The sequence below is a fragment of the Moschus berezovskii genome, chromosome 25 (assembly GCF_049115385.1).
Source record: "Moschus berezovskii isolate FMDL1 chromosome 25, NW_MosBer_1.0, whole genome shotgun sequence".
NCBI lineage: Eukaryota > Metazoa > Chordata > Mammalia > Artiodactyla > Moschidae > Moschus > Moschus berezovskii.
Genome location: NC_142484.1, coordinates 3,609,479 through 3,632,935, shown reverse-complemented (window position 1 = coordinate 3,632,935; position 23,457 = coordinate 3,609,479). Strand labels below are relative to the sequence as shown.

Here is a 23,457-nt window from a genome sequence, read left to right as displayed (position 1 = left end):
AGCTGTCATGGTCCTGAAGGAGGCAGTACTGGGGGAGAGCTTCCTGCAAAGGAGCCAGGCGTGTCAGTGCCCCCGTGTCAGGCAGGGACATCACGTGAGCTCATGTCTCGGGGTGCAGACCGTGTTCCGGCCCAGGACAGGTTGCGTGTCGGGCAACACCTCCCTGACCAGAGCTCAGGAGGTGACCGAGCCTGTGCTAGTGAGTTGACAGGTGAGCGAGAAGCCTGAGCACCTTGTAGCCTCAGGTGAGAGTGAACCTGTGCATTGGGAAGGTGATGAATAGGCGGAAGTCCTGGGCCTCGAAACGGGGACGCTGGGTGGCTCTGTGGTCAGTCTGAGAGCGGGGAGGGCTGTCTGGCTGCCGTCGGGCACCTTGAGAACCAGCACTGGCCTGGAGCCCACGGGACCCCTCCAGCAGAGGCCAGCTTGCCTTTAGCCCTGGAGGTGCCTGTTAGTTTTCTTTTGTGAAATGTGCCTCATTTTAGCTCTCTTCTCAGAAACCCCAGTTTCCTTGCCTGAAATAATGTTGGTGACGTTCCAAGTGAAACATCTCTGTGGTTGCTTATGACACTGTAGGAAGGGACACTCAGTGTTTGATTCCTGTAAGTGGAAATTTGAGGAAGCCACTTAACAGCAAAATCTGACATGAATGTTGCTGTGTTTGAACTGCATTAAAATGCTTTAAAATAACTTGGGGTCATTGCCGCTTGGTTTTATGAAACTTAATATGCAAACTAGGCCTTTTGCCTCCTGGGACCACATGAGGAAAATCTGTCCTCTAGAATTTGCTGATGTGTTTTATTTCACATCCTTATATTTAACTGTCACAGGAACACTGAGTTGTGGCCCTCTGGTCCCCCTACCCCGCTGCTCCCAAATGTTCGTATTTCCCATGGGATACAGAGTAGTGTCAGTTGGCCAAAATGTGTCACCATGTTTCATGCACTTACCGTGTCATTCTCAGGAGGTATGCTTGAGCCCTCAACGGTATGAGGAGAGAGTTCTGTTGGCTTATTTTCCCCAGCATGTGATTCAGTTACGTGTCGGGTAGGGGTGTGTGTGTATGTTGTCTGGTAGGCAGCTTTCCCTGGAGCTGGGTGTTAAGGTGAACATCTAACTGTGTGCGTGTGCGTGTGTGCACAAGTGGGTTGTCCTTTGCTCTGTTGTCACGCATGGCAAGTTCTAGGATGTTCTGGTGGCTTCATAGAGAACAATTCAAAGGACAAAGGTTTTTCTGACCACAGTAGGTAATCTCAGTTCCATCAGTCAATCAGAGAGAACACTGACTTCAGGGAAAATGTCTCATCTATAAATGTGAAAAAAAAAAAATTTCAGTTTTCCAGGAAAAATATCATTTGCATATAGTTTAACATTTATAGCATTATAGATGTGAGAAGCAGTTTGTTTCTCAAAACTATTCTCTTTCTATTAAGCCTCAGTTTGTCTCAAAGGTATTCTTTTAATTGCTGAATTTACGCAGCCAGTGCATCCACTTTCAGAGAGTTTTTGAGGGTTGGTGAATCTCACGTTTTCACGTTCTGTGGAAACTACCAGAGTGCTCACAGTGGGCGCAGCAGGCGCTGGCCGTGCTCCGAGGAGTGGAGGCCACGGCCGTCGGGACCATCCACGTCCCTGTGGGTCACCACAGCGTCCTGGGCATGCAGGGACTCCCCTGCTCTGAATGCTGTCTTTCCTCTTCCCCCTGGGGGACACTGTCGTGCGCGAGCTCGCAGGGGAAGCTGAGACAGCAGGAGTGCTGAGCTGTGTGTGTCCCGAAGCCTCCCCACGGGGCTCACCCCAGCTCCAGGCTCTGAGCTGCGCAGCACTGCAGGAGTGGGGCCCGAAGTGGTGTTGGCAAAGGGGAGCCCAGCGATCCCTCAGAGAAGGCGCTGGGCTGGGTGGACGGTCAGGCTCAGAAAACAGGGCCACACCTGTTGTCCGGGTGGTGCCACGCGTGTAGCATTTGACGAGCAGAAGCTCCCACGTCCATCTTGCTAGGAAAGACAGCTTGACGGTGGTGCTCAGGTCCTGCTTCACCGTGCCTGTTCCGCAGATGGCATGACTTTCTCTCGGGCGTGTCTGTTCCCCATAGAATTCACCATATTTCCGATGTCTCTCTCCTGTTACTCTCATTTCAAGGCGAGGAAGCCCGCCACCTCAGTTTACTGCTAGAGCAAGTGCTTTAATGAGTTGCACTTGGAGTCTTGAGTTTGATCCTCGAGGGGCAGAGGCAGTCCCAGCTCAGTAGCCCCGCTGTGCGGCCCGAGCAGGGTCGTCGCAATGTTCCGCAGAGCATGCAGCCCCCCAGGCTCGTCTGCCAAGCCGGCTTTGTAAAGCGAGGTTTCAGGTGAGAGTGAGCCGGTGACAGCAGAATGATGCCGTATCTTATAGCCAAGGAAGGAAATAAACCCCAGCAGACACCAGGCGAGTCTTCCATTCGCTTCTGGATGGTGGTTGTGGTTGGGACGTGAACTCCAGGCACGTGGTATATGCCTCGTTCCCCTGGGATACGGGAATTTTAAAGTTTGCCTTTTTTAAAAACTCTCCTTGAGCTATTAAGGGGCTTCCCTAGTACCTCAGACAGTAAAGCGTCTGCATGCAATGTGGGAAACCTGGGTTTGATCCCTGGGTCAGGAAGAGCCCCTGGAAAAGGAAATGGTAACCCACTCCAGTACTCTTGCCTGGAAAATTCCATGGACGGAGGAACCTGCTAGGCTACAGTCCATGGAGTCCCAAGAAGTCGGACACGACTGAGTGAATTCACTTTCACTTTCATCTTTTGAGCTATTAACGTACATGTCGTGTTTTCTGGTATAATTATTCCTAGAAAATACAATATTTACTATTCTAGGAAACCTAAAGTTGACTTAAAGGAACGGTTACTTGAAATTTTATGTGAAACATTTCGAGCTTTAACCATACATAGACTTCATCAGTTCAGTTCAGTTTAGTCGCTCAGTCGTGACCAACTCTTTGCGACCCCATGAGTCACAGCACGCCAGGCCTCCCTGTCCATCACCAACTCCCGAAGTTCATTCAAACTCATGTCCATCGAGTCGGTGATGCCATCCAGCCATCTCATTCTCTGTCATCCCCTTCTCCTCCTGCCCCCAATCCCTCCCAGCATCACAGTCTTTCCCAGTGAGTCAACTCTTTGCATGAGGTGGCCAAATTATTGGAGTTTCAGCTTTAGCATCAGTCCTTCCAATGAACACCCATAGTCTTAAGTAAAGTCTGATGCTATTTGAGTATATTGAAAAGCCACTGTGTATCTTTAGGGGATTCCCTAGCAGTCCAGTTGCTAGGACTCTGTACTTCCCCTGCAGGGGGTCTGGGGTTTGATCCCTGGTTGGAGAACTGGGGTCCGGCAAGCCACATGGCGGCCTAGCCAAAAACGAAGAACCAGTGTCTTAATTTAGCACATAGCTGATTAGCTGAGCAGCGGTGTAGGATGGAAACAGCCCCCATCCAGCCCTTTCCTTGCTTGCTGAGTTAGTGTTCTGTGTTGAAAGTCTGCGTTGCTCTTTATGTGTCTGTTCTGAAAGGTTGTGCGTCCTTGCAGCTCACTCAGGGACAGGCTTCTCTGCTCAGACCCCGGTGTGGTTTCCTCTCCTACATACCTGTCCTCACTGTTTAGCGAAGGAAGAGTGGATATGTTTTTCCTTGACTACCCTACCTTGGTTGTGCAGACTCCTGAATTCTTTAAGCTTGGCAGTAACTTTTTCATCCTGGAAGGAGGTGATTCTGTAGGGAATTGCGGGGACTCCTTCAGCATTTAATGACTCAGGTGTTCTTTATAATATGTCCGAACTGCCATTAAGTAGATGGTTTAGAAGATTAAAGGAACATGATGAGATACGTACTATTTCACTTTTGAAAAGTGTATAAAGAGAATAAATGCTTAGGCTAACTTGTTTTATATCTATGCGTAGTGGTGATTCTTGAATTTTGAATGTCTCGTTACTTGCAGGCACGAGTTGCTCGAGGAAGCCCGGAGGCAAGGCTTGCCTTTCGCACAGTGGGACGGGCCCACTGTTGTGGTCTGGCTGGAGGTGTGTGAGCGCCCCCTGCCCCCGCCCCCGCCCGCACCCCCGTCCTGGGTCGGGTGTGTCCGTCCCTCTGCAACCACGCCTCACCTCCCGCCCCGTGTCCCCTGTCCCCAGCTCTGGGTCGGGATGCCGGCCTGGTACGTGGCTGCTTGCCGAGCCAACGTGAAGAGCGGCGCCATCATGTCCGCCCTGTCAGACACGGAGATCCAGCGGGAGATCGGCATCAGCAACCCGCTGCATCGGCTGAAGCTGCGGCTGGCGATCCAGGAGATCATGTCCCTGACCAGCCCCTCCGCCCCGCCCACGTCCAGAACGGTATGCTTCCCTCCTCCCGTAGGGAGGGTTCACCCCCTGTTTGCTTCGCTTCCAGGGTTCTCTATTCAGACATCCACTGTTACAGCTTAAAGTTCTAACGTTCAAAACTATGACAGCTTTTCATTTATTGAATACTTTAGATGGATTGTTTTTGTAAACAGCTGGGCTGCAGTGGCTTTGTAATAGAGAAATGGGAGTTTTTGAAAACATAAAAAAGGGACTTTTTGAAATGAGAAAATTGTAAAAAAGGAAGTTTTTGAAAATATATTTTAAAAAACTGTAAATATAAATGTCAAGAAAGTGAAAGAGAAAAGGTTGAGCCCACAAGGCTGCCTTGTTTCCCCCTTGTCTGACTTGTCCAGCCTGTCCGTTTCGGGAGCTTCAGACCCTGGGCTCTCAGGGTTTTAAGAGTCCATAAATCTGCTGGTTCATACCAAGTCGTATCATGCTCATCCACGTTTCCTCCATGTGGGAAGACCGTGAAAATCCTGTAAGAGGGTCCTCCCGGTTGGAAAAGTTAAAACGAATCTGGTGGAAACATGGATTGTTGCCAGGAGATCAGGGCCAGCCAGCTCCTCGTTTCTCGAGTGCAGACTCAGGATGTAGCTCAGTCTCCATCTTGCTTGGAGAATCCCAGGGACGGGGGAGCCTGGTGGGCTTCCGTCTATGGGGTCACAAAGAGTCGGACATGACTGAAGTGACTTAGCAGCAGCCATGCTTGATGTGTCCACTCTGGAGAGGAGCCCTGGTGAGGAGACACGGCCTCCCAGACGTACCTGCCCTGAGGAGCAGGTGGGGCCTGATTCAGACTCATGGTTATTTTCCACGAAAAGTGTGAAGGTTTTCTCTTTGTCTGTCTTCCGAGTGTGAGCGTGATGGTGGTGAGCTCACCGTGCACAGATGCGCTTGTTCTCAGCGTATCTGTTCTGCTCTCTGTGCCCCAGAGGGTTCACCAGAGCCACCTTTTTAGAAATGAAGGCGCTGAGGGTTCCCTGGAGGTTCTATAAAGTATCTCAGTAAAGGGAACTTCTTAGGAGTTGAGTTTAATAGGTGGTGCCCTCACTGTGAAGAGCCTGCCCCCCATGGGATGGGTACAGGAGCCCACCCGGGGGCTCGGCTGTCTCGGCCGGTGATGTCACGGGGTGCCATCGCTGGGGCCCCCGCAGCTTCTTCTGACAGAGAGAGATCCAGTCCCTGGCGGGCGCCTGCTCAGAGCCATCCCCCAAGAACCCAAAGCTGGCCGCTGAGCTCTGTCTGGGTGAGGCCCTTTAAACACGTCACATGAGTAGCTGCTTGAGAATTCCTGCTGCTCTCAGACGTGGGCAGCGTGCTCTGTGGCTCAGGTGGTCAGCACGCAGGCGAAGCTCTGGGGCCCCTCTCCGTGTGGCTGTGGCACAGTGTTGAGGGGGGGTCCTTCCAGGCGCCGGGCCCGGTGTGTTCTCGGGGGGCTGACGCGGGCGGTGGGGGGCTGGCCTCTGCCCCCGCCCGCGCCTCCCGCCCCGGCTCACGTGTCTGTCACCTCTCCTCCCTCTCACTGCCGTCCTTGCCTGGATGTGGCTGGCCACGGGCCCCCTTAGACCACAGGAAATGTCTGGTTAACGCACGAGGAGATGGAGACGCTCACGGCCACGCCGCACACGGTCAGTCCCGGCCCTGCGCTCGTCTCCCTCCCCGCGCGGCCCGCGTCAGGGCGGCGCCATTCTCGGCCCTTTTGTGGAAAAACAGAAATGTCATTTCACATTCAGTTGTTCTGGATAAGTACCTCTGTTAGGTATCAGTTAAACGTACGAACAGTCCATATTTTGTCTCATGTTGTATTTGTTTCAGGAACTTTAAGTTGGTAGACTTGCTCCCTGTAGAATAGACCCGATGCCTGTCTCCTTTGCGGGAGACCGCGGTCGAGCCCTGGGGCCTAGTGTTCTCGTTTGTGGGTGTGCTTGCCGGGGGTGTGGGGGGGCGCTCTTTGCATGAGACGTTGGGTTGTGGCCTTTGCATGACTCCTGCCTGCTGCTCTGCCTCTGTGACCCCTGTCTCTCCTAGTGCGGTTGCCCTCCCCTGCAGAGTGAACGTGCCTGCGTCCCCCGCTCACCAGCACTAATGGTTCTGTTCTTTTGCATCCCTAACCACGTAACATCAGGAGGATGAGGAGGGAAGCTGGGCTCAGGTTGGAGACTTTCTGTAATGTATTCCTCACTATATATACAGCAACAAAAAGAGTTGGAAGATGAGAACTTGTAATTTACTTTTCTTGACGTTTTCAACATCTTGATTTAGTCAGAATACTGTTAATGGTTTGAAAGCATTAGCCAAAGCAAAGCACAGGATTAAAGAGTACGTCTCATGGACAATTTTGAACATTTCTGGTGGTTAATTCTCGGGGGCATAAATCACTTTGTTTGACACATGTTCTTTCCTTCAAAGCCCCGTGGCTTCAGCAGCTACTTGGGTGATGTATTTCAGTCCCTGGTGGGGTAACGTTAGTTATGAGATCAGTTAATGAGAAAATCGTGTTTTAATAAATTTCCAACACAAGAGTTGCCATAGAGACTCTGCCTCTGTTGGTGTTTACCATGGACTGTCCTCATCCTGTGTGTTCCAGAGTCCTTCCTGCTGATGGAATTCTCAGAAATTGAGCCCACTTCTGCTTAATGCACATGTTGAATTTTTAGGTCCCCAGTTGAACTCAAAAACAAAAACTCTGTCACAACTGTTTTGCAACCTTGCTTTGAGACAGTTTGGTTAAAAACAGTGATTTTCCTACCTGTGATCCCACTGACTTTGTTCTGTACACATGATAATTCAAATTCTGCCAGGCATGGATGGGAGTTTCCCTGAGGGGCTTACTAGTGGCAGTGCTGCGTATGGACCCTGAGAAGGTACCTGTGTAACCAAAAAAGCAAAGGAGTTCTGAATCAGAGTTTTCCTGACTACAAGTTGACAGTTGAAACACCCATTTCTCTCTATTTGGGCTTCTGAAGTAAAGTCAATTGTATCATTTTTAACAGAAGAGGAAAGTAGCTATAATGTGATTCTGTGAATTCCCCCACCCCCCGACTTAGGTATTCTGTGCCACTGCTCCAGATAAATATCCTCATTAATTATTTAACCCAGTCAGGATTGACCATCAGTGAATTTAAAAGAGCGCATTTCACAATTACTTAAATATCAGTATATTTTACACTAAGAGGCAGAACTTTGCCTGCATCGTGGGAGTTAAACTGACATATAAATTAAGCTGAGCGTTTGCTTTTTGTGATGGAAATACAGACAAGGATGAGCCATGCCAGAATTGCGAAGTTTTGGTCTTCAGCGTAAGCAAGGACCACTTTCTGGGATGCCATCAAGGGCAGATGGTGTAGTGTGCGTCTCCCCTCTGCTGGCACACTGACCTGCTCCTGATTGGAGGGGAAGTTTGAGGTGGCCTTGGACTCTCGGAAGAAGAGATCAAGGTGTGGTCAGAGCCTTCGATGTCTTAATTTAGCCAGTAGCATCTCCCAGGTGTCTGCATAGGACTCTGCTACCCACAATAGTGTGGTACCGGATTGAACAGGATCCATGCCATCATCACTCTCACCTTTTTCAGAGTTCAGAGAACTGATTTGTGTTTGTGACCATTTCAGTGATGGAAAAATAGACCCTGCAGAGTCTCTTCTACCCCAGATGTTATCTGATCATGAGAGAGCCCTGTTGTGTGCTTCTTTTCCCCAGGCTGGGATGACAGCCCAGGAGATGTGGGTCTCCCTGGGACTGAGCCTGCTCCTCCCTGATAACTTATATTATTGACACTAAAGTGTGAATAGAGTATATAATGAGTGAACAAAAATAAGGAGGCTTCTGCTTCCATGGAATTCTCTACTTAGAAACGTCTTTGCATATTGTGTCTATTTAAAAATACATAATCAGCAAGTAGGAAAATAATACCAGATATTCATGCTATAAATGTCGGGCTTATGAGATGAGAGTTGCAATTTAAAGAGTGAAAACACATGATATTGTGTTGATGTCTAAAAATGTTTCATGTTTTATTTCCACTCGTGATTATTTATAGAAATTTATTTTCTATTAGAAAGTTTTGTTTTTTTCTATTAGAACTTGAGTGTTCTTGTTGGAATTTGAGCTATTCCTTCTGGCTTTGTTGGTGTAAATAATAGATTAGAGGCCGTATTTTTGAGACAGAACATGGTGGTAGTCAAGAAGTATTATTTCCAAGGATTCCATAATGTACAGAATTCCTCAGAACATGCCTTAGTCTTCTTGGACTGAAGAACATCAAGTGCCTTCTCTGGTATGTGTGTATATACATGTCAGGTGTTTATTTTCATTGTGCAGACCTTGCACATATTCCATTAGATCTATCCCTGAGGATTTCATTGGTTTTGATGATATAATAAAGGGTAGTCTTCAAAATGTCAATTTCTGGTTTATTTATAGTATTTAGAAATACAGTGCATTTTTATATGTTGACCTCGTATCCTGCAACTTTGCTGAACTCACTTTCATGCTTGTAACTGGTTTGTCATTTTGTTTTCCATGTTAATCATCAGGTCATCAGCAAATACAGTTGTATTGCTTTTTTAATGCATATGACTTCAATTTCTTTTTTCTTGTTTTTTTGCAGTGGCTAGGAGTTCCAGTACAGAGTTGAATAAAAGCCATGAGAGCAGACATCCTTGCTTTGTTCCTGATCTTCGGGAGAAAGCACCATGATGTCAGCTCTACATTTTTTGTAGATGCCGTTTATGAGGTTGAGGCAGTTTTCTTCCATTCCTAGATTGCTAAGATTTCCATATATAAATGATGAATATTGTCAGATGCCTTTTCTCTATCTTTTGAGGTGATACTGTGATTTTTATTTTCAGCCTATTGATATGGTAAATTTCACTGATTTTTTTTCAAATGTTGGCCCAACCTTATATTCTTGGGGTAAACCCTACTTGTCATGATACCTTGTACTTTTAATTGATTACTGATTTCCTGATGTGTCATTAAGGCATTTTGCATCTGTGTCTGTGAGGGATATTGATATTCTTGTAATACGTTTGTCTGGTTTTGGGTATCAAGAGAATTCTGGCCTGAGAATGAGTTAGGTGTTTTTTTTCCTTCACTATTTTGGAATAGTTTGTGTATAACAAGTATTTTCTTCACAAGCGCTTGTTAGGATTCACTAGTAAAGCGACTTAGGTTAGAGATTTTATGCGTGTGGATAGATAAGATTTCTAACTGCAGATTCGAGTTTTAATGGATTCAGGTTATCTGTTTCTTACTGAGTGGCTTTCAGAGGCTGTGTCTTTCAAGACAGTTCAGTTCAGTCGCTCAGTCGTGTCCGACTCTTTGCGAACCCATGGATCACAGCACGACAGGCCTCCCTGTCCATCACCGACTCCCGGAGTGTACTCAGACTCACGTCCATGGAGTCGGTGATGCCATCCCGCCACCTCCCCCTCCGTCGTCCCCATCTCCTCCTGGGCATTCGTCTGCGCTGCCTGAAGTTGCTCACAGCACCCCGCCTTCCCAGCGTCTGTCGGATCGTGCTGATGCCCCTCTTCCGTTGCTGCTGTGGGTAGTTTGTGTTCTCTCTTTTTCTTGATCGCTCTGCTCGGTCAGTGGTACTGATGTTTATGAAGAGCCTGAGTTTATTTTTTTCATTTATTTTGTTTCTCTGGTTTCTGTTTCATTGATTTTTGCCCTTTCATTTTCTTCTAAGTTTTTTAAGATAGAGTCTTAGAGTATTGAGTCACAATCTCTCTTCATTTGTGTAAGTATTTAATATTATTTAATTTAAATATTCCCTCCAGGTACTGATTTAGCTATGTCCTGTAGCTTTTTAGTGTATTGTGTATTCACTTTTATTCACTTCAAAATATTTCCCATTTCATTTGTGATTTCTTCTTTGACACATGAATTATTTAGAAATGTGCCATTTTCCTGATGTTTGGGAGATTCCTGGATATCAGGAGGGGTTTAGTTTCTAATTTAATTCTGTTGAGATCAGAAAATGTACTGTGTGTGGTTTTAGTCACTTTAAGTATGCTGGGATTTGTCTGTCTTTTGAAGAGTGTTCCATATCCCCTTGAAAAGAACGTTATCGTGCTGCTGTTGGAGGGAGAGTTCTATAAAATGCCAGTTAGGTCAGGTTGGTTGACAGTGCTATTTAGGAGGGCTTCCCTGGTGGCTCAGATGGCAGTGCGGGAGACCTGGGTCTGACCCCTGGGTGGGGAGGATCCCCTGGAGGCGGGCATGGTCGCCCGCTGCAGTTTTCTTGCCTAGAGAACTGTTTAAAGGCTTCGCTATCCTTCCTGACCATGGTTGGTTCTCCGTTTTGGCTTCCTTGTTCAGTCAGCCACTGAGTAATTCAGAGGAGGATTGAGGTCCCTGACTGTAACTGTGGGTTTGTCTGTTTCTTCTTTCAGCCGTTTAGTTTCTGTTTTCTTTATCTCTTTTTTTCAACCTGTTTAATTCACTTAACTGACTTTGAAATTAGCAGATGTTTTGCTAAAGAAATTTAGAAAACAAAACTGTTGAAAATAAAATTAAAGCCAGCCAGAGATACTTTTAGTGAGCAGAGTTAGGTTGATCCTTCAAACTTGTTCATGAGTCGTGGCTGTCCCTTGCTGATATATTATTATATTATTCTATGTAAAAGCTGTTTCAGAAAATTAATGTGTAGTCAATTACAGTTTTATCATGGTTTGGTAAATAGGTTAAATTTATTAACACAAATGACTCATAGAATTTTAATGGTATAATTTTTTTGTGTAAAACTTTGCCAGCAAATTTAAAAGGTTAGCAAATAAAAGATCAAATTATTTTGAAGTTACAAGCAACAATTTTGTCTTTAGCCCTTGAGAATATGTAATTGGTTAAAAATGCATTTTAAAGATAATTTAAATGGCCCTTGTGACTGCTTCCATGGGTTTTGTTCCTGAATTGACCGTCCTTACTTATTGAAAGCAGACCCTCGCGTACGGGGACATGAACCACGAGTGGATCGGCAACGAGTGGTTGCCCAGCCTGGGGCTCCCGCAGTACCGCAGCTACTTCATGGAGTGCCTTGTGGACGCGCGGATGCTGGACCACTTGACCAAGAAAGACCTTCGTGGGCAACTGAAAATGGTTGATAGTTTTCACAGGTCAGTCACTGCAAGTCATTCTTACTCGTTGGCTGAGAGACGTTTGCCCATGGCCAGGTCTAAATTTTTTCTTTTTCTCTTGGACACAGAAACAGTTTCCAGTGTGGAATTATGTGCCTGCGAAGGTTGAATTATGACCGAAAAGAACTGGAAAGAAAAAGAGAAGAAAGCCAGAGTGAACTGAAAGGCTAGTACAGTCCTGTTTCTTGCTTCCCGGTGTAAAAGCAGCCTCAGTGATTTCCTGTTAGAAAGAAAAACTCAGGACATGCTTTCCGTGGAGAAAACCCAGCTCGCATCATCACAGAGGAGGGAGGGAGGGAAGGGAGTGTCTCTGAGATCGTCCTCTGTGGCTGGGGAACTTGTGCCCTGTCCTTGGGCTCACATCGGTCTGCAGGTTGTGTGTCTCGAGGTGCGAGCATTTCCCCACGACTCTAGAGGTTTCCCTGTTGCTGTGCCATGTGTCCTGTTATGCGCACAAATGCTGCTGCACACTGCAGGTAACTCCAGAGCTGAGAAGAACAAGACCTGCTGTTGACGCATTTAAGTGTGAAGGACACTGCTCTGACCTCTTGTCAAAGGACTTGAGGCAGCGTGGTTCTGTGCCCAGGCTGGAGGGAGTGGCCTTGAAGCTGGATGGGAGCTTCTCAGCTCGGGAAGGACGGTGGGGAGGAATTTCAGTTACACAGCGGTGGCTGCGGGCTGTCCATGCAGGGTTGCCCTGGGGGACTGCCTCTAAGCACCTGAGTACAATGGAGCGATTTTAAAGAAGTTGTTAGCTGTAGGACTTCCCTGGTGGTCCAGTGGGTTACATCATCCCCCTGCTAATGCAGGGGATATCAGTTCAGTCCCTGGTCTGGGAGGATCCCATAGGCCACGAGGCAGATAAGCCCTCATGCCCTTGATGCTGGGCTCCACAACAAGAGAAACCACCCCAATGCAAAGCCCACCCATGATAACTGGAGAAACTGCACACAGCACCAAAGACCTGTCACAGCCAAAACTAAATAAAATAAATTTTCAAAAAGGATATTAGCCATTAAACTCAGGGTAAGACCTCCCCGAATATTCAGAAAATAGATCACTGATAACAGTAACAATCACAAGACTTACTGAACCAGTCCAGGTGCCTTCATAGGCTCCTTCATTTAATCCTTGCTATCGCCCTGTGCCTGTAAGTGCCGTTTTCATCTCCAGTTTTTACTAAGAAGGAAAGTAAAGATAAAAATATGGTTGGAGAGATGGCCCATTTTAAGGCTCTTCTAGCTGTGATTGTTCTTGCCTGGAGAATCCCAGGGGCGGGGGAGCCTGGTGGGCTGCCGTCTGTGGGGTCGCACAGAGTCGGACACGACTGAAGCGACTCAGCAGCAGCAGCAGCTGTGACTGAGCTCATCTGAATCACGAGAAAACCGGGAGCCAGCGTTTATAGTCTCCGTCCCTGTGCGCAGACAAGGGCATTGCAAGTGAGAGCTGTGCGTCTGTCTCGTCGGTTTTCTGAGTCCATTTCAGACCTTTCCCACTTGACACACACTGTCTTTGAAAGTCATTGGTGATCAGCTGGGTGTATTTGTACAGAGTGGCTATTTTTAGCACTCTACTAGAGTAAATTTTCTAACTTTCTACTTGAGTTAACTCAGATCTTACCCCCCACACACAAATCCCTCTAATATGCTGGACAGTGTCTTTATGTTTCTCTGTTTTTAAAATGAGACAACAAAAATGACTTAAAGAAAAAAGGCTTCCAAGATTATGAAAGAGGGGTTTATGTTGAATTGAGCAAGGTGTCCAGATATGGTGCTGAGTCCTTTTTGTGTTGGGGAAGTACATCAACAAACACTCAGAAAGAAAAGAAAGGAAAGAAGAAGACGACACTCAAGGCTGTGCCTGAAACACGTCTGGGCCGGTGCGCGTTCACGTCCTGTGTGTCCTGTCCTTTCCGGTCCCTGGACCCTCGTTCTTTGTTCCCTGGAAATGTACATGAGCGCGTCATCGCTCTCGGACTCTCTTGAAGAATGAGTCCTAGCAGGACAGTCTCCGTCAGGATGGAGAGGGGCCGGGACAGCCATGTCCGAGCACAGCAGGTCGGCTGCCAGCTGAGCCGTGTGCCCCGGCCCTCGGGAGGTCCTGGCTGTTGTCAGGAGCTGAGGGTCAGCGGCACGTGGGACTCCTTTGCTGCGGCTGCAGGTGCACGAGGGGAACACAGCCTTCTGAGGCTCCTTTCCGAACTGTCGTTCCCTGCAGACGTGCTGGTGTGGAGCAACGACCGAGTGATCCGCTGGATCCTCTCCATTGGCCTCAAGGAGTACGCGAACAACCTCGTCGAGAGTGGCGTGCACGGCGCCCTGCTGGCCTTGGACGAGACGTTTGACTTCAGCGCACTGGCCCTCTTGTTGCAGATCCCCACGCAGAACACACAGGTGCGACCATCCGGGCTCGGGCCCAGTGAGCAGGCCGTCCCCCGATGCAGATGCTCCCCAAATGGAGCCCAAACCTGACCCCTCAGACCGCTGGCGCCCTCAATGCTCACTGTCCCTCTCGGGATAGTCCACAGTCAGAGATGCTTCGTGCCTCCGTGTTCATGCCTGTCCACTTCTTGTTCTCTGTTGGAGGCACGAGAGTCTTTCATACAATAAGGGGAACTTTGACTGAAGGCAGTGTGCTGTCAGTGACATGTGGTCAGTTCTTACATGGAAAGAGATGTCCTCTTTGTGTGCCAGATGAAGGTTTTATTAATTTTGCTTCCAGGGGTAATTGCCCTGTGTGGTTCTTTTTGACTCGTGGGCTCATTTGAGAATGAGGGGACTTTTTTGTTCTTCTCCAGAAGGCTGTGTATCTTGAGTCAGTACCGTGATCTCTCCACCAGCACCAGCCCACAGGGCACACTGTGTGTAATTTCCAAGAGATCACGGCTCCCTCTTCTCAACACCCCCTCCATAGACACCACGTTAAACCCCTGACTTCAAGCAGTATCACAGTTGAGGTTTTTTTTTTTACATCTTGGTTTAAAAAGCAACTGTGATGTGCTGATATTCAAATGAGATTGTCGAAAGTTTTAGGGTACTGTTTGTTTATACTTTCAGGCTCGTGCTGTCTTGGAAAGAGAGTTTAACAACCTCTTGGTCATGGGGACTGACAGAAGGTTCGATGAAGTAAGTTTTCAAACAGACGAGTCATTAAAAAACTAGTGTCTGCAGTAAGATCGAGGGCGGGCTATTCTGCACTAAGATAGAGGGCGGGTTATCTTTTGTTTCGGGGCTGGCTTTTTTTTTTTGCTATTTAAGTTTTAGTACCCCTCAAATATTTTTTTTATATTAGAACACTGGTTTCCACTTAGGAATGGTGTCTGTGAGTTGTGTTTTGGGGAGCAACTGGATGGCCTTACCCTATTCCAGGGCCCACGTGCTAGGGGGCTGTTTCATTAAGTGTATTGGAAACACACAAAACATTGATTTCCCCTGACACACCCGTGACTAGATCACTCCCACACTGTAGTTCTTCTCTTCATTGAAACTTAAGGAGACTTGAGTTTGACAGGAAGAATCGGACCCGTGAAGAAGCATCCATTGGCTCTACCCCAGCGTGAGACAGAACTGGTTACGGCTTGAAACTGTTTCCATGGCAAATGACAGTGTGTTGTATCATATAGCAAGAGGCGATTTCTCCAAGATGAGAAGTGAAACCTGCTAACTGTCAGAAGGAACGTCTACCCGGGCGGCCAGGGCAGTCCAGTTAGGGTCCTGGCACGCATGTTACCCTACCCTGTGCCACGCTCCGCTGTTCCCAATTTGGGCAAATCAGTCACACATGGTCATCACAAACGGGGTCAAATAAACGTAGACAGAAGTGCAGTAGTAAACTCAGCCATTTTAAAGGGCTGGTGGATTTTTGGTTTTGTCCTTTGTTTTAAAATTTGTCTTGTTTTTTTCCCATTCTGTAATTTCCCAGGATGATGATAAAAGCTTTAGGAGAGCACCTTCCTGGAGGAAAAAATTCAGGCCAAAGGATGTCCGTGGCTTAGCTGCCGGGTCCGCGGAGACGCTGCCCGCGAACTTCCGGGTCCCATCCTCTCTGTCCTCACCCTCGGTGCAGCCGAGGAAGATGCAGCCGGACGGTAGGTGACAGGTCGGGTGGCGGGCGCAGCCGGGCCAAAATGCTGACGAGCTGGAAGGGCCTCCCGCCCCGGTTACGGGGCTCGTCAGTGCCTTTGCATGCCCGAGGGCCCATGTTCTCCAGTGAATCCTAACATGTGTTCATAAATGTTTAACGGTCATGCTTTTTTTTCCCCCAAGTTCTTGTCTAGTTGAATATTAGCATATTCTTCCAACTAATAAAACTAAGGCTTGTGTGTGTTCTCAGAGCATTAGATTGACACCCGTGCTTGTAGAGATGCGTGTGTGGCCGGCAGCGCTCAAGAGCTCTTCCGTAAAACAGTAGGGTCTCTCTCAGGCCACACCAGTCGCCCCTCCGCAACTCTCCACGCTGGGAGGATGGCCAAGTCCATCCCGAGTGACAGCGGCGTCCACCTTCCCGCCTCCCCCGTCCCCACCGTTGTCAGTTCCTTGCATGCTGTGAGTCAATGGGGCGGAGGAAGAAGCTGAGGCCCACAGAGGTCCTCCCCCGAGTTCGGCCGGGCCGTGAATACACTGGTCTTGCAGTTGTGCTTTCAAACCCAGCTCTGGTTTTCCCTCTGACAGCCTCCTTGCCAGAGAACACCGCTAGTTCAGGCTGAGTGTTCAGGAACGCTATGTCCCCCACTTGATGGCCAGATAGACGGCCAGACAGCCTGGGCCAGGGTCGGGCTCTGGGGCTCAGAAGGTGCCTTGTGCACGCCCCCCCAACCCCGTGTCCTATGACGGGGCAACTCAGCGGCTCCTTCCTCCCCGACTGGCTGTGCCGGCCACACTGGGGGCTTCCAGAGGGAGGGTGCGCTCAGCCCGTGGGAGCGGGCCTGGAGGGCGTCTGTGGTGCCGTTTTTTCCTGTTATTAGACCTTCCCATGCGTAGATTTATAACCTTTGCTGTCACAGAGCAAAGTACATTTAGGTAAAGCCTTTGCTAAGCTGGACACTTTCGGTGAGTGGGCTTACAGGGAAGCTGCATTGTCTCTTCGCCAGAACTCAATAATACGCTTAACCAGGGGTGGGGGAGACCCAGTGGTTCTCTTCTTTTTTAAAGAGCATTTTTCTTCCAAGGAGCATGCAGCTTCTTTTTACAAATCTTAACTGTAGCTTAGCTTTCAGTCGATTGTAGAGTCTAACTGCCTTTTTTATTTTCCATTCTCATTATAAATACAGCATTTCCCTGTCAGATGCACATAGTGACGTTGACATTAGAGTTTAGATAAATTAAAAACAGTCCTAGAAAGAGGTGCTGGGAATGTCGTATATGAGAGATGACCTTTTACACACCGCGTGAGATAGGCAGGGCATAAACTGTGTAACTGCTGGTTTCCGTGGCTTTTGAAGTTGCAGTGCAGCAGGTCTCTGGGGCTCTTAGACTCAGAAGGGTTCAGGCCGGTGACCTGCTCCTTCGGCAGCCCCCAGTCTTGAGGCCTCTCTGGAACGCTGGCCGGAGACTCGTCAGATGTGCTCCTGCTGGGCCCAAGGGAAGTCAGAAAACGTTGAATTGGGAGCAGCTGGTTTCTGCTAGGGGGTTATGGCTATTTCTTATTCAACTTGGAGAGGGGGGTCGGGGTGACCCAACATCAGTGGTGCCATTTCTGAGGGCGGCTGAGACTGTTTCCGCTTTCTTAGATCAGCCCCGTCCTCCGCCCTCCCTGCCGCCGCCTGGGGAGAGCGGCCCGGCCCCCAGGACAGCAGAGCGCGGGGCTCCAGGCTCGCTCTCCCCGGCTCATCCAGCCTCTAGAAGGTTCCCCAGACTCTCAGTAGGAGTGGGCGCTGCTGCGGGTGTGAGTGTGTGTGTCCCCGTGTCCCGTGTGATGTTCCACAACTAACCGCACGCTGTGTTTGCACGCTTCCTCCCTTGCTCGTGGGACCAGGCAGCGTGGCGGGAACGCAGAGGCTGGATTCCGCCACAGTCAGGACTTACTCCTGCTGAGCTTCGGGGTGAGTACAGGGCAGCCTGGCCCGCAGGGGCACGGAGGCCTCTCCCTGGCAGTGGAGGGTCTGCGGGTCTCCGGAGGTCGGGCCCGGGAGAGCCCTCAGCAGCAAAGAATGTGACCATGGCGCCTGACTGCCGTTGCTGTGGTCAGAGCACAGCCCGAGCATCCCTCGGTCCTGTGTGCGCGGGTGTCCCTCCCGAAGCGGCGGTGCTGCTGGCCGCACCCCGTGGGCACGCTCTTGGCGGGACCCCAGAGCGTCAGGGTTTGCGAGGCTGCCCTGCCCTGGCCTCTCCTTCCGGAGGCCAGCGTTTGACATGGAAGGGCACCGCATCTGGGGCTCGGCCGCCGCTGAGGGGCCGCTTCCCTTGCAGGTGCTGCTGTGGGCGGTCCTCTGGTGCGGCCGGCCCGGGGGCCCAGCCCTGCCCGAGCCGCTCTGAAGGCAGGAGGCCGTCTGCCGTCCTGATCACGTCTCAGCTAGAAAGCTCCCTTGGGGCTTAATTTTTTTTTAGCAGCAGCTTTTAGCTATATGTCAGAATAAAGTCAGCCACGGAGTTCTCTCCTTGATCTGCTTGGTCCTTCATGTTTCTCTGAATTCTCAAAGCCCCTGAAGCCCAGAATGGGGTGGTGTGTGTGTGGAGGGGCAGGGGCTCGGGCACCAGCCGCCGTCCCAGGACTGACTCGTTCTGTTTGTTTGCAGTTTACCCGCACTACTTCTACAGGTGATTAGACAGCGTCCAGGATACGACAGAGACTACATTTTGAACTCGATGGAACCTTTAATCTGTTGATACTTGTTATATGGACCCGAAGATATTTTATTACAGAGTTTTTAATTAGTGAAAAAATTCATGAATACCATAGAGAAAATATTTTAGAATTTAATGTTTCTTATATTTATGTAAACTTATGACTTCATTTATATAGTTACTTACTTTTTCTTGTATATCCAGGCTATAAATATCCTTTCAGATCAATTCATGTTCTGATACCTGATTTTAGTCTTTCAAATGAATGTACTGTAATGCTTGTATGTATAAATCCTATGAACAAATATAGGGCTTTTGTAAATGATGCATTTATTGTAATTATTCTTGTTTAATTTTTAAATGATAATCCATGAAAGAAGGGGTTTTACTGAGATTGTAAAATCATCATGACACGGTGTGCATTATCCTTCCAGAATGTAACCGAGCTCTCCAACAATCACTCTGAAATGAGCAAACTTAATTTCAACCAATTGTTGTTGTATTTTAACGACTGACCTTAACTGTACTTTTTCTAGCAAGAAATGCTTTTTCTCTGCAGCGTGAAGAGATTTAAAAGTACTGGGTGTTAAATGTGAGCTTCTAATCAAATTTGGGCTGAAAGGATGACTAGAAGAAAACTATGAAAATCTCTTCCATAACCTCGTCTCTGTGGACCCAGATCCCTCGTCTCGGGTGACTGGCAGAAGCCACGAGCTGGGGAAGAGAGACTTGGCGGGGGTGGGGGGGTGGGGTCTGGGCACCCACAGCCCGCTGTGCTCGCCCTCCCTGCCCCCCAGGGGGCAGGGTCAGGGGCGCCGACTCTTCGAGGACCAATCCCGGTGCCCTGCACCCGCTGTGGAGCAGCTCGGCGTGCTGGACATGAAGGCGCCACACCCCCAACAGACAGCGTGGTGCAGCTCTGACAAAGGCCTTATTTTTCTTATGTAAATCATCTTTTTACATCTGTTTGTAAACATGTTTAAAGAATGGACCTAGGCGTACATTTTTAGATTTTGATGACATAGCCATTTTGGATTGTATAAGTAGCAAATGTAACTTTTACTTTTTCAGCGGCACATTAAAAAAGCCAGCAGGAGATGCGTTCAGATCACGGTGCGTTATTTATTATGCAGCTGGATCTCGGTAGACAGAGACGGCTTGTCTCTTTCCATGTGGGTCCCGCCTTTAATTTACTTGCACAATTCATTGTTACCGTTCTGTTTTTCTATTAATCTTTTGTGAACTTCCTGAATATGTAACAAAGTATGTACAGTCTACTTTTGAACTATTTTTATCACAGTATTATTTATTGCTTTCTTTCAATAAAGTACTGAAGCAAAATTTCCCACTGCCAATCAGGAGTACCGAGGGTAAGCTGTCCTCTCAGTGAGAACAGACAGAGCTGGTAATGGGAGCCCGTGTCATCACATGGACATTCTGTTAAGAGAAACGGATGGAGAGAATGGAAAGGCCAGAAGGCGGGAGCGTAGGTGTCCCCAAAGGACGGCCGACGCGGTGTTCATGCCCTTGGCTCCAGAGACGAGAGGCTCATCACTTCGGCATCTGTGGGGACAGGCCTCTCTGCTGCTGAGGCGTGGGCAGCGGCCCGAGGGTGGGGACAGAGTGCAGGCGTGATGCTCACCGTGGGTCCCAGGGCGGGGTGGCCCGAATGATGCACTAGGGAGTGTGCGTGTGCACGCTTGTGCGGGGAGGTTTTTGTGTTATTTTAGTCCACAGTCTATTATTCATCCATCCATAGAAACAGAAATGCAGCAAGGGGAGCTGGGGGGAGATTCGAGAGGGAGGGGACACGTGCACACCTGTGGCTAATTCATGCTGGTGTGCGGTGGAGACCAGAGCAATAGTGCACAGCGGCTGTGCTTCAGTTAAAAAGGGTATAGCAAGGCGGTCAGGAAAGTGAAAAAAGATCATTCTCAGAGATTTATACTCCGTGTACATCTGGGAGCAGGCTGCTCACCATCATCAGACTCCCCCCCACCCCCAGCATCAGGCCTTCCCCCAGCATCAGACCCTAGTCCAACATCAGACCCTTTCCCAGCATCAGACCGTCCCCCAGGCATCAGACCCTAGTCCAGCGTCAGGCCCTCCCCGGCATCAGGCCCACCGCACCCAGCATGAGCTGTGGCAGCCCCACCTGTCTGACGCTCTTGAGCACACTCAGGCAGCCCCAGAGCAGCAGGAACAATAGCTCTTGCAGGAGATGCATCTTTAGGAATCACCTGCGGAGCAGCAGCAGCTGGGGTCTGTTTCAGGCCAAGGAGAGGCAAAAAAGAGGCACCTGTGCCAGAGGCAGTGACGGGTGTGAGCATGTTCCCCTGCTCTGCTTCCTCCCCGGGGGGGCTTTGCTCTCCTGCTCTTCACACGTGGTCACTTGAGGGCCCCAGTGCTGTGTCCTTCCAGATTCATGGTCTCCTTTCTATCTCAAGCCAAGTCCTGAGTCGTGTCCCAGTCTGGCATGGCAGAGGTCTGGGAACACCCAAGCTTAAGGGCTGAAAGGATCCCAGGGGGACAGCTGGGCCCCAGTGGGTGGCAGGGCAGGGGATGAGGGTGGTGCCCACAGAGGGCCCCACAGCAGCACTGGAAGGAGAGCAGCGATGCCTTGGCTCACCTGGGACATTGCCCGGCCTCAGGACTCAGGTTACCGCCAGCAACTCTGGGGATGCAGGAAGCCCGGCGAGTGACACCACCCTGCTCGGTCCGTGTGGGTGGGCACTGCTGACCATGGCCTCGGTTTTCATTCTGGTTCCAACTGTCCCTCCGAGGGCTGAGGGGCTGCCCTTCCGAATGGCACAGATGCCTTCTTTACGCACGTGAGCGTGTCCCTGCTTGTTTCTGTTGGCACTGCTGTCGCTCATCGTGTTTCCCTGTTTACAAGCTGTGCTTGCTGCTCTTCCAGTTTAACTTAGGAGCAGCCCTTATTTTCTGCATTTCCTAGTTCACAGGGGCTTTCCAGGTGGCGCTTAGCGGTTAGGATCCTGCCTGCCAATGGAGGAGATAACGAGACACGTGGGTTCGATCCTTGGGTCGAGAAGATACCCTGGAGGAGGGCATGGCAACCCACTCCAGTATTCTTGCCTGGAGAATCCCCTGGACAGAGGATCTAGTGGGCTACAGTCCCTGGGGTCACAAAGAGTCTGACACGACTGCAGCAAGTTGGCACACACACAGGTTTCAGTTCAGTCACTCAGTCGTGTGCAACTCTGCCACCCCATGGACTGCAGCATTCCAGGCTTTCCTGTCCTTCACTGTCTCCTGGAGCTTGCTCAAACTCATGTCCATTGAGTCAGTGATGCCATAGAACCATCTCATCCTGTCACCCCCTTTTCCACCTGCCCTCAGTCCCAGCATCAGGGTCTTTTCCAATGAGTCAGGTCTTCTCATCAGGTGGCCTAAGTATTGGAGCTTCAGTTTCAGCGTCAGTCCTTCCAATGAATATTCAGGGTTGATTTCCTTTAGGATTGACTGGTTTGCTCTCCTTGCTGTCCAAGGGAGGACCTTTGTCAGCAAAGTGATGTCTCTGCTTTTTAATACGCTGTCGATGTTTGTCATAATTTTTCTTCCAAGGAGCAAGCATCTTTTAATTCCACGGCTCCAGTCACCATCTGCAGTGATTTTGGAGCCCAGGAAAATAAAGTCTGTCACTGTTTGCATTGTTTCTCCATCTATTTGCCATGAAGTGATGGGACCAGATGCCATGATCTTAGTTTTCTGAGTGTTGAGCTTTAAGCCAACTTTTTTCACTCTCTTCTTTCACCTTCATCAAGAGGCTCTTCCTCTTCACTCTTTGCCATAAGGGTGGTGTCATTGCATATCTGAGGTTATTGATATTTCTCCTGGCAATCTTGATTCCAGCTTGAGCTTCATCCAGCCTAGCATTTCGCATGATGTACTCTGCGTAGAAGTTAAACAAGCAGGGTGACAGTATACAACCTTGTCGCACTCATTTCCCAGTTTGAACCAGTCTGTTTTTCCGTGTCTAGCTCTAACTGTTGCTTCTTGACCCACATACAAGAAGTTTCTCAGGAGGCAGGTAAGGTGGTCTGGTATTCCCATCTCTTTAAGAATTTAGAGAATTTAAATTTCACGCAGGGTTAACAAGTGTGAAATTTAAAACCATGGAGTGTCCTTCTCATCTTACATTTCCCTTTTTGCCTGGCCAAAGCCAAGAAAGCCTTGGGTATCTGAAAGCTTCTGGAAACAGTCATCCATCATTCATAAGCTGCGGGTGTTTTATTACAACTGATTCACTGATTCCACTTATGCCTTAAAAATATGTCAATTGAGAAATTCTGAAAGAAAGCAATAAGGAGATGTTACCGTAGATTCGCTTTTCTAATAACGCTCGTTAGCCATGTATCTTAGGTCTGCTCCGCTCACGGCCAGTGCCCAGGCCTTGCCCACCATGGAGGTGGGAGGGGACTCACTGCGGTCCAGGTGTGGTCTCGTTAAAAAACTTCTCACCATTAAAAACGATGTTAGGCTACTATATCCTCGTAAGTGCTGCCTGTAAGGTTCTCTAAATTTCACATCATGCATTTTTGAGGACTGTTGTTTTTTTAGTTGCTAAGTCATGTCTGACTCTTTGCGACCGCATGGACTATAGCCCGTCAGGCTCCCCTGTCCTTCTGCAGGCAAGAATACTGGAGTGGGTTGCCATTTCCTTCTCCAGTGAACCTTCCCGGCACAGGGATGGAACTTGAGTCTCCTGCATTGGCAGGCAGATTCTTTACCGCTGAGCCACCAGGGAAGCCCATATTTGAGGTCACTGTGGTTTTGGTTTTTGATCTTTGCCTTTTGCTAAGTCCTCACCTCCCCCAGGATGGGTTTTCAGGGTTCAAGAAGGGTCTGTCTTCCCTGAAATCCTGGCATTCAGGTAGGTGCGGGTCCACAGCTGCTGTCTAACCACCCACACGTCCTTCAGTACATTTCCGAGTGTCTCAAACCCTTTTATCTCTTACACATCCTTGGCTTCATCCCTTGGTGAGAATGAGTAGCCGGTGACTTTGCTGTTTCATGTCCTGGCCTCAGTGGGGCATCTTTTCAAGACCTGTGGTCCAGGCCAGCTCTCTGTGCAGACCAACATGCAGTGGGGAAGGAAGCAGGGCCCGGTCCTGGCGGAGGTTCAAGGGGAGAATCTGT

General features: G+C 49.1%; 1 protein-coding gene across 7 annotated transcripts in view; it reads left to right on the top strand.

The window, feature by feature from the left end:
* The window catches only part of PPFIA1 (PPFI scaffold protein A1), a 77,230-nt gene extending 57,593 nt beyond the window's left edge, over positions 1-19,637 (top strand). For 2 of the 7 annotated variants that reach the window (XM_055415293.2, XM_055415290.2), the window contains 10 exons: positions 3,971-4,052; positions 4,164-4,364; positions 5,942-6,004; positions 11,319-11,494; positions 11,584-11,681; positions 13,733-13,908; positions 14,572-14,640; positions 15,437-15,602; positions 17,489-17,555; positions 18,249-19,637. In XM_055415293.2, the coding sequence (XP_055271268.1) occupies positions 3,971-4,052; positions 4,164-4,364; positions 5,942-6,004; positions 11,319-11,494; positions 11,584-11,681; positions 13,733-13,908; positions 14,572-14,640; positions 15,437-15,602; positions 17,489-17,547 (1,090 nt within the window). In that variant the 3' untranslated portion in view covers positions 17,548-17,555; positions 18,249-19,637. Of the gene's footprint in view, positions 1-3,970; positions 4,365-5,941; positions 6,005-11,318; positions 11,495-11,583; positions 11,682-13,732; positions 13,909-14,571; positions 14,641-15,436; positions 15,611-17,488; positions 17,556-18,248 lie in introns of those variants that run through there. The other 5 variants (XM_055415294.2, XM_055415292.2, XM_088832344.1 and 2 more) reach the window with 3 other exon arrangements.
* Positions 19,638-23,457: the final 3,820 nt, after the last annotated feature.